The 10,811-nt window shown below is 40.8% G+C and overlaps 1 protein-coding gene across 1 annotated transcript in view; it reads right to left on the bottom strand.

Annotated features, from left to right (window-relative positions):
* Positions 1-10: 10 nt before the first annotated feature.
* TMEM241 (transmembrane protein 241) overlaps positions 11-10,811 on the bottom strand; it is a 62,991-nt gene continuing 52,190 nt past the window's right edge. Inside the window, exons 14-15 of the mRNA XM_009331492.1 lie at positions 3,580-3,644; positions 11-127 (exon numbers count right to left, since the gene is read on the bottom strand). Of these exons, the coding sequence (XP_009329767.1) occupies positions 67-127; positions 3,580-3,644 (126 nt within the window). The 3' untranslated portion in view covers positions 11-66. The remainder of the gene's footprint in view (positions 128-3,579; positions 3,645-10,811) is intronic.

Raw genomic sequence — 10,811 nt, 5'->3', positions numbered from 1 at the left:
TTATTTATGATAGGGTCTCTAGGCTGCAAGTCAGCTCTTTTCCAGCTGGCGAGATCTGGTTCCTCTTTATGTGCCTGTCCTTTCAGTGTAAACAAGCAAAGCTTCTCCAACTCCACCGATCACAAGGCTGTAAACAAAGTATACCACAAATTTAGCATCAGGCAAGTCCCTCTACTTGATACAATGCCAAACAGCACAACATTAAGAGAAAGGTATTATTTTGTCTAAACACATTGCAACCTAGAGACAGTAACCCAGGTGATTTTTTCGTTCGTCTTGCTAAGAAAAGGCTGAAACCAGAAATGTCTTATTTAACTGATCTCATCAGAAACCACCCTTCCTATATTTTAGGGCTGGTGGTATTCACGTGAAAATACACCGGCAGAAATCTAGATGGAGAAGGTTGCACCTAGTTACAAGAACAGCTGCACACCCATACACTAGCAAGGACAGGAAAGGAAGGCAGGAGAGTTTGAACCTCATCAGGTTAATGATTCCCCCTTGCAATTTCTGTTTGCGTTCCGTCCTGAAAACTTGCCACTCGACCAAGTCAGGAGGAGATGTAAAGCCTAGGTTTTGGGGACTGAGGAAATTGGGGAAAAAGAATTTTGCTCTGGGAGATCCCACCGGCATAGCGAGGCCGGCAGAAATTCCCGTGTTTGCTTGTCTTTGTGAGGAACCTGGTAAAAGAACCTGCCCCAGCCGAAATGGCATGTGTGCCCAAGCGCTTCCTTCCTGTGCTGCTCACAGCACAGTGGTGGCACTAACGCTTCTCTCCAAGACTCAGGCTAAAAGCAGGGCTCCAAATCAGGATGAATGGTTTTACAAACAAAACCATTCACCGAAATAAGCTATCAACCCACTCAGTCCGTGCAATAGTTAATAATCCCCAAATCTCCTCTGCTATCTATCATAGCTGACAGGAATACGGTAGGATACCGACTAGTCTCCCCTCTCATAACAGTGCAAAGCTAAGTGTACTGACCTTTCATCTTAGCCTCATGGCTTAGTTAGCTTATGAAACAGAAAAGCTCCATAATGAACTTTATAAACAACACAAACTTCTGTTAAGTTCATTTGTGAGAGGGCTTTTTTTTTTTCTCCCCGGGAAAAAAAAGCATGTAAAGCTGAAGGCTCTCTGGTCTTTAATAGCATTACATTCACCTAAATCTTAGCTTTGGTGAGCTGTTTTAAAAATCACATAATTGCCCTTGTTCCTGAGAGGAACAAACATTGTATAACAACAGTACAGTATCTTACAATTACAGAGTAAACAGCCCTGGAAAGTAGGTGCTACAGACAGCCTGTAGACAGTCCACTGTGGAGACAGAATACCTCTGGATGTGGAACTACCAACAAGGAGCAAAGGGCTGCGAGGGCTGTAAGCTTTTCAAAAAGATCTGAAACACATGAGTCTGCTTGCCTGTAATCACTAACATCCTCTGAGCACTCTTCTCCGGAGAGGGTTAACCCCCATGTCTTGCCTGGATTTCAGCTCCAGTTATAAACATGCCCTCTGCATTAATTCCTTTGGAAGCTAAGGTTGGATAACGTATTCTTTATCCTAAAGAAAAAAACCCACTGCACATAGGAAGACCTAAGACCAACAGAGCCTTAGAAATGACTCGTTTTTTTTTTTTCTTCATTTCTATAGATGTGTTGTTTTCTACATTTTTAACAGAGACTTTAAAAAAGAAACCTATCTCTGATGTATCATTCTAAAAATTAGACTGGCAATTCTGTACGAAAGACAGTAAACTGTACAGCCCTGTTCTGTAAAAAGGTGCCTGCATCTAAGTTGTTCTTTAATATCTTATGTCCTACATCAGAGAAGAAGAATCCCTTTCTGAAGGATTCTTCTTTCTGGATCTCAGGTATCCACGTGCTCATGCAATCCAGATTACTAGGCTAATAGAAACCATCATTATAACTTCAAGATGAAGCAGAGCAAAAAACATGGCTAAACGCCAACCCTTGATTTACCTTCAATTTACCATCTGGCAAATCCTCTGGCTTCTGTTTACTGTGGGGTGACAGCTAACTGCATTTGCCCATCACTCAGAAATTAACACACGATATTGTCCATGACAACACTGGAGCAACACTAAAAAACTCAGTGATTAATGATCTCATGAGTGCTTTGCAGCTGCTACCATCTAACAAACTATTTCCAGAGCTTTGCTGATAAGCCAAGGCACTGCTGATGCACAAACAACAGAACTCAAATAAATAAAAATAAATAAAAGAAATGGTTATCTTTTTGAATTATGACAATCAAAGCATAACAGTGGCCTAAGGGCTAAAGCAAAGTTTCTTTCACAGATACAGATGTGTTCATCATTTATATTACTTTCAGTGCATATAGGACATGTAGTATGTGTGCAACTGTATGGGTCCATGTGCTCACATTAACAAAGGTACACATGATTTTTTAGTATACATGTCAGTGAATACATACATATTGTAAAAGCCTACCTCTAGCACGCACATGACAGACCTGCACAAACACATGTAAAACATGGTGAGGAATGGCAAGTGAATGGTCTAGACTAGGAGTGGTTTAGGTACACTGATATTCGTTCAGCCTCTTACACACATAGGCCATATTCCAAGAGCTAAAAAAAATTACCTGACTTATTTTAGTATTTGAGATTACACGTGCCTAACATACATATGGGGATGCATATTCACACATATTTATATGGGGCTAGTTTAAACAGATTCTCCTTCCTGTGACTTCTTTATCACACCTGAAAAAAGAATATGCTAATTCCATTCAGTGCAGAGCTGAATCTTTAGGATGGCAATCCAACTGTGAGGGGAAAAAAGGAAGCTTAAAGCTTTTCAAACGTAAGCAGATTTTTATTTCCAACAACAAATCTGCCCTCAGAGATACATGCCTAACCCCATGCTTAGTTGCTATTTGCATTGCAGAAGCATTTAGGAGCATCAGCCATGGGCTGGGATTCCCTTTTGCTGGGTGCTGTACAGACACAGGCCAAAAACATTGTCTTTGACCAAAGGAGTTTGCACCCCAATCCTTTATATTACTACCTAAAAAATTCAGGTTAGGTGATCCGTAATGCATAGCCACATGTTACAAAATCCAGATACAGCTTTGGAAAAAGTTTGTTATCATTATTTCATTTTTCTACTATTTTCATTTTATGCATTCACAGTACGCACTGTGTTAGGGAAACCTGAATGCACTCTATTGGTTAATAAGGTGCTGTCACCAAACCATGACTCCTGTGTTTTATTTCCAATTCCACCATTAATTTATAGTGTGACTTTGAATGGGTCATTTGCCTATTGCATCCATTTGTCTAGCTGTAAAACATGCTGAGTTAATTGCGGTGAGGCTTAATGTCCAAAATGTCCGTGTTCTCCCACAGAGGCAGAAGAAACACTCTTCTATTTGTATTACTGTACCGCATCCATTGTTGCACACCTGGTTCTCCTTACATGCAAAATATTACTGGCACTAATAGAACTTGACATTTAAAAAGTATTTCCACATGAAGCACTGTGTGGAAATTCATTTTTACTGTTAAGAAAAAAGCTGAGGTAGGCACTTACCAAGAAATTGTTAGTACATTGGCAGTCATGACAAAGAACAACGGTGATAAGCTAGCGGTGATAACCTGTTAAATTGAAAGGAAAAAAAACCCCACTTCATGAACCTGTGATACCACAAATGAAAACTGAAATACTTTTGCTGAAATTGAATTCCTGCATGTGCAGTCACATTTTTTTTCTTTTCTTTTCTTTTTTTTCCTTAACCATTAGATGCAGTACCTAAAATAGATAGTCAATGGACAGGAGAAACCCAATGAGTCTATCCTAAACAGTAAGGCATTGCTAAACACAGAGCTTCAACTCCTGCCCAACCTTCCTCCTGACGCAAGTACAGAGACTACATACAGGCACCTCCTTTCCCCTCTGGCCAGTGGGAGGCAGGCCAGAAAAAAAAACAGCAGAAAAAGACCCAACAGACAGGGGGACAAGAGCTGCGCAGCCAGCTTAGGGCAGGAATCTGACTGTGGGGTACTGCTGGGAAAGCACATGCAAAACATGCTGCTCATTAGGCTGGGAAACCAATAGAGAAAATAGTGTGACGGTCACGCATGGCAGCTCAATTCTGACTCCTACAGAACCTGGGACACAGCAGAGGCAGGGCAGGGAACCAGAGCAGAGGGTCCCTTATCACACATCCCAGCTGGCCTGGCCTGGAAACCTGCTGGCTTTTATTTGCCGACAGCAGACTGGGGAGAGCAGTCAGATCCTGCCTGGGCTTGAAAAGCCTTATAATTCTGAGGAGAATGAGAGCTTGAAATGTGTTTGCGGGTGTAGAAAAGCCAAAAAAAGGAATGGGGTATGGAGTAAAGAAAAACAACGCAACTTCAGTAGGTTTATACTACAAATCTCTCATCACACCCAGGTGTCCTGGGCAGAGAAGCTTGGGGCAAATGACTTCATATTTTCACAGTACTGATCCCAGAAACAGCTAGATCCCGACATACAATGGTTTGTGAGAGATCCCTGCCTCTACAGCTATGGAGCTACCACATCTGCAGCCTGCGCACAATTTTGGACATTTTGTTGCCAGATGGAGAATGTAAAATGGAAAGAGTTCAGAGAACAGTGACAGAGTCATTAGATGGAGGGACTGATTTTCAGTCAACAGTTAGGATAAGCAATGCCTGTGGGAAAGGAAGACTTGGTAGTGATTTACAAATACTTGGGAAACACAAGCACCGAGGAATGAAAAGGAACTATTTAGGATAATACAAAATTGCCCAAGGATGGGCAACATTAACAAATGTTTTATTAAGAAACAAAACATTTAAACAATTATCAGCTCAGATTTCCTAATCATTGTTTGTCTAGTTGACTCCCAGGGGAGACAGCAGAAACTTCATTACGTAATCTATTACTTGTTAAAACACTACTACATGTGCAGTAGGGAAGCAAATGCCATTTTAGAGTAGGCTCTGTGCACCAGACCCCGGACTAACAGTTTGTTAATCGATACCCACTACATTTGTTATGGCTGCATTTTAAAAGGCAGAGTTCTGAATCTGCCCCGAGTGTAATCATTGCAGGATCACGAGCAGCAGCGGATGAAGAAGAGATGGTTGTACGTCACTTCTCCAGCCCCACTCTAAGAGGTAGCTGGAGAGGGGACAATAATCTAAAGCTGGCAGTGAGACCACGCAACGGCAGTAAGCACCACACAGGAGCGGTGGTGCTCAACGGGGACTATGCAGTGAGCGTCTCCTCTGGCCTATTTGGGGATGTTCTCTACTTTAGGGAGATTCAGGGATGCAGGAGATGGCTTTTTTCTTCCTAGAGATTACCATAAATAACACCCTGACGGTTCTCCACTTGCCTATAGCACAGGCACCTTGCAGAGAGATATGAGGCAGGAGATGGACTCGATCCAGGTAGGACACCACAAGACTGCAGATCCACTCCATTCCCGCACAGCAATCAAATTGCTGGTATCAATACAACCACAGACATACCTACTGATACGAACTATTCATTCATCTGACAAGTATTTGCACACTGCCTACCACAGTAGTATACAACATGGGCAACACTGTAAAGCTCCAGGCTAACAGAAAAAGTGAGCTCCCGCGCCAGGGGAAAATCAAAGATATGTATCAGCTCTACCCCTACAGCCTTGTGTGTACACATACAAGCAAACATATGACTAAATAGAGGTACCCAAAAGAGACTGACAGAGGAGAAGGAAAAGTCACAAACTGAGAGTTATTCTTCAAACCTCAAGAAGATGATATTGCAACTATCCAAATTCAGGTCACACCTTGGCCTGTCTCATAGTCATTTGCAGCCAGAGAGAGCTGACACCTACTCCAAACAGTGGAAGTTAACCATTCAGGAGCTGAATCTTTCATGCACTTTACCTAAATGCAGCTCCTAGGCTGGATATCCGTCAGTTCAAATGCAGCACTCTAAAATACATCCACATCTTGTTCCAGCAGGCTGGATTCTCCCCTTACACACCTTGCAGCAGCTGTGCTGACCTACAAGAAACTATTTCTCCTTTACATGAGAAACGTGTGAACGATTGCAGAATTAACTGCATTAAGCTTACCTTAGGCTAATACAAATTTATTAGATAAAAATACACAATATTCATTACCAAGCATGTAAACAGGAACTAATGAAGGATGGCAGCTGTGGTATCTACGGAGCATTCTTTTCTTTAAGCTGTTCTCCTGAAAGAAACTGAAGTGCTGTATTTGAGAAGTGACACAAGTTAAAGTTGTGTCACCCACTCCCTTGTAGAGTCCTGTTTATTAGCAACTTGAGAAGAGGCCAACAGCAGAGAAACAGGCATTTAAGAACCCTCCAAAAACAGGCCTTATCAAAAACAATACACCATTCTACTGCGATCATCCCAAACCTCTGCAAAAATGCAAGCTGTAGCCTTTTGGACTATTACAGCAGAACACTGTTGTATTTTTGAAAAATTATGTAAGAGTGTCTCAGTGCCAAAGACAAACGAAATGTGGGTTGGAAGAGCACATGAAGTAGCGTGTGGAAGAAAAAAAACAAACTGAAACAAAAGGAAAACACATTGCTAAAATGTCCACCTTTGATTGTTTATCTAAAAGGGGAACACGTTTAAAAATGAAAAACAAGTTTTCAGGGAAGCTAACCATATAATTTGTTCCAGCAGAAGAATCTAAAGTCTAGGATAGTTCAGAAGGTAATTTTCCTTCAAGTACATTTCAGCATTTTCAGAAGTGTTTTAAGTGCACATTTAGTTTTAAAAAAAGCCACCTACATTGATGTTCTGAATGTCCTTTAAAAAAACCAAACCGCAACATGCTAAGTGCAGTAATATCTCTTTCTTCACTTTAAAGGTCACAGTTGTCCTCCTAGGCATTCAGATGCCTTAAGAAAAGGAATGAGCTTGCAAGACAAAAGAAAGCAAGTAAAAGGGCAAACTTAAGTTAATGATTTCCAAATATATTTTGGTGCTGAATCTTTAAAACTAGGAGGTGGAAAGGAAAATTTTAATTAACTATAACCAGCATATTTTGAACAAAGGTCCCCAAGATTTTGACATACAGTCACTGGTTCTACCAAATGATACAGACTGGATGGTTGAACCCCAACAATTTTAGGAACAGGAATAGCTCCATGGACTGTGCCTACTTACTTGCTTAGAGGAACTGTGACCAGGCAGTACTGCAAAAGCTATTTTTAAAAACATTCATACCATGAACATTTCTACAAAATTCTGACACAGCTTTCAGTGATTAGGGAAAAAATCCAAGCGTTAGCATCATTTAACAAAACATTTCCATGTGAACTGAAGTCGTTCCTGAGAAATCATTTCAAACCTTTCCTTGCACAAAAAAAAAGGGAAAAAGATTGTTTCTTAAAATAAAGCACTCTAAATTTAATGTGTCACTCCATTGTACCGTGGAAACAAGACCCATTTAAAGGAACACTTTATTAACACCTATTTGCACTGATCTCAACTATTTCTATAGTTCCAATCACCAAATTATTTACAAGTAATTTTATAAATAAACAAAAATCTTGGCATTTCAGAGTGCGTTTGTTATCTCAATCAAAAACAGTTCTAGCTCTTCACAATGTGTATCAGCATTGACGGAAATAAGTGTACCCTTGTGATGGATACTTATCTGGGCCGAGGTCTGTGCATCAGAGGAGAGTGGGCTGATCTCCTCCACTTCTGGAGGACACAACTTGCAGAAATTCATCAGCCCGGCCCAACTTACCCTAGATGAAACAGCTTCTATGGTAATGCAGATAGCCTGCTTGAGCTAGGACTGCAGATCCCACCAGGAAGGAGACGAAAGAAGATTAGAGCAGCATCGCTTCAAGCACAGGGAGAATGCTGCAGGACTGCCGGAACAAAGATTTGGCCCGAATAGTTAGATAACGAAACAGAACAGATGGGACTTCTTTACATAGCTACTCTAGTACAGGGAGCGAACAAGGACCAGGAGAGAAAACAGAGAGCAACCCAGCCCTGTGGCTGGACTGTGCCACAGAGAAGGGTCTTAAAACAGCAGCCCTTTTACAAGTTTGTACCGTAAGTGGGGTTGGACACACCTAGAACGGGTGGGACAGCACAGAAATACAGACTAATTTGTTACCTTACAACCTGGTCCCTAAAGAGGGAAGAAAACTTGTGAGATCCCTGCTCCAGTTTCTGAATAAGAGCAACATATTTCGAGGAGATTCAGTGATAGGAAAGACATGCTTATTGTAAACACTGGAACAGAAACAGAAGAGGCTGAACTCATTACACCTAATGACCCCGGGCATGCGAAGGCTCTAGGGTTTGTGCATCAGAGAAATCATGGCCATCAAAGATAACTCATCAGAAGTTGGTAAGGCATGAACTACGGTGAAGCCTTAAGGAAAGATCATGAGGAATCACTTAGTAGGAAAAAAGTCTGTGTTGCCTCCATGGTGAAATGCCTATCTGAAAGGCTGAGCTTTGGATACCGGTACACCACAGCCTGGCAAAGCAGAGGGATGTGGAGCTCCAGAGTACTAACCCACAAGAAGTGGGACAGTCAGAAGTTTCAAACTCCTTCCTGATTGGAAGAGATTCCCAGATTTGGTTCCCCACAAAAAAGGGTGAAAACTTCAGGCATTCCCATCATTCTGGGAACCAAAGACAGGTTCGGATGCCATGTAACATCCCGCACACTGCTTACATCATCATTTACATTTAACAAGCTGCTCTGAGGACAACACAGTGCCCAACTTCAGGATCCAAAGAGAAGAAGGGAGTCAATTCCACAGGTCCAGAGTTTGCTCCTTATCAGGCTGAATTACCAGCAACAAGAACAACGACGGCATCATTGAAGTGCTGGGTAACAGACTAAGATTCATAAAGCAGAAATATCCTAATGTGTGGAAGAACTTGTTGCACAGTAGGGATAAATCCAGCATGTAAAATCACCCTAGGAAAGAATGTGCTCTCATGCATTTGCATTTGTAAATTTGCTTTAGTGATTCATGAGTGGAGGGAGGCACTATTACCACTAGCTTTAGAGAGTTCCCAAGGAACTTTGATAGACAGACAACTACACAACTCATGACATGAACGGTCCTCTCCTTTCTCCTAATCACATTATGGTCAGACAAGAAAGAATGTTCAGAAGAGAAAGCAAAATTCATTTCATAAAAGTTGTTTTAAAAAAATTAGAAAAAAATTTAGAACTTAATTTAGAATTAGAAATTAATATAGTTTTATAGATAGCGAAATAAAAAATACTGTTTGGTGAATTCGAAGCTGAAGGACCTTAAGAACAGGCAAGATCACTGCTGAGCCAGCTTCCCTATTAGATCTATTTCCTGACCATATAACATCAGAAAATTCTGGTAGGTCTGACACGTGGCTTGAAGACAGGACACGGCATCCTAAGGGTTCCCCATCCTTGACAAAGCAGAAACTCGGACCCTGGGAGATACAGAAATGCAGGACTTTGCATTCTTTGCTGCCTTGCCTTCTCCACTGATCAGCTGTGGTTATCTCATAGCCTCTGCGGTGTCAATTCTCAATCAGTTCAAACCAGCTAGCACTGGCTAGATAAATGTGTCATTCTTGACCAAGCTATCACCTTTTATCCCTGACTTTACAATTACTTTAGAGAAAGATTTTCAAGCTGCAAAAGCTGGCTGTAGATTTTCAATATCTAGCATTTCGGAGGTGTTCAGGAACATGTTGTTTATATAGCCAAGAACACGGATGAGGACATTTTCAAAATTTAGATTCTGATTTAATCTTCCTATCTGGAATGGAAAGATATGGGGGATTTAGTCCAGACATGACTGTGATTTGTTAATATTACAACTATACTTGTACACACCATATAAAAAGTATGTTTCCTCTGATTCACTGTTAAACTGCTAGAAAGTTAAATGTCATAGTTCTTGCTGTAAGTGAACACAGAATACTTTACAAAAGTTTTCCTTAGTTTGTGTACACAGAGCCAGTCCTTGTACCCTCACTTCCCCAAACTGCCAAAACCTCTGTCCTTACAAAAACGCGCATTTTTTCCAAATACAGTGTTTTGAAACGGCTCATCAAGTTCACTCACTGTTCAAAATAAATCATTCTATTTATCATCAGGTCATCTTCTCAAAACATCAGGAAAAAGCTTCTGATGTACGTAACCTTTGTTTTCATTCTACTGGTGGAATTAAAGCAATGTCAAGCTTTTTATAGACATAATATTTGTTTTGTCCCTCTTCTGCATGTTTTAACCAGCTGCTAAGATAATCATCAAAAATCACCAGGGAAATGGATCACTGTTAGTGCCACTGAAAACAGCTACATCAAGATAATCCAGTACTACCAAAAAGGCAAAAATTACAGCAGGCAAACATCAGTAACAACACATACTCTTTTGTTTCTTGAGGGAGGGCACTGAAATAATTTCCCAGATTTCAGAGTTACATCTCTTTTGTATCTATGTCTACTTGAGAATAAGCATATGTACGTATGTGCACACAAAATGTTATGTCAGGTATGGAGATCTAGCAGAAATGAAACAAAAATCTTCAGAACAGGAAAAAAGGAACAATTAATCTTTAAATGCCATCTTCTGCATTCATTAATTCACATGAATTTTCTAAGCTATTAACACCATTCCTCCTTGTTTACATATATTTTTCATCTCAGCTGGACTACAAGCCATTTCTACCTCGCTCTCTTCTGGTTTGGTGCCTTGCTAATTAAGGCAACCAAACATTGCGAGATGGGTATGTTATCTGTGGTTTTG

This window comes from Pygoscelis adeliae, unplaced genomic scaffold (genome assembly GCF_000699105.1).
Source record: "Pygoscelis adeliae isolate BGI_AS28 unplaced genomic scaffold, ASM69910v1 Scaffold108, whole genome shotgun sequence".
Taxonomy (NCBI): Eukaryota; Metazoa; Chordata; class Aves; order Sphenisciformes; family Spheniscidae; genus Pygoscelis; species Pygoscelis adeliae.
Note: the sequence above shows the minus strand (reverse complement) of the source record. Positions and strands in the feature narration are given on the sequence as shown.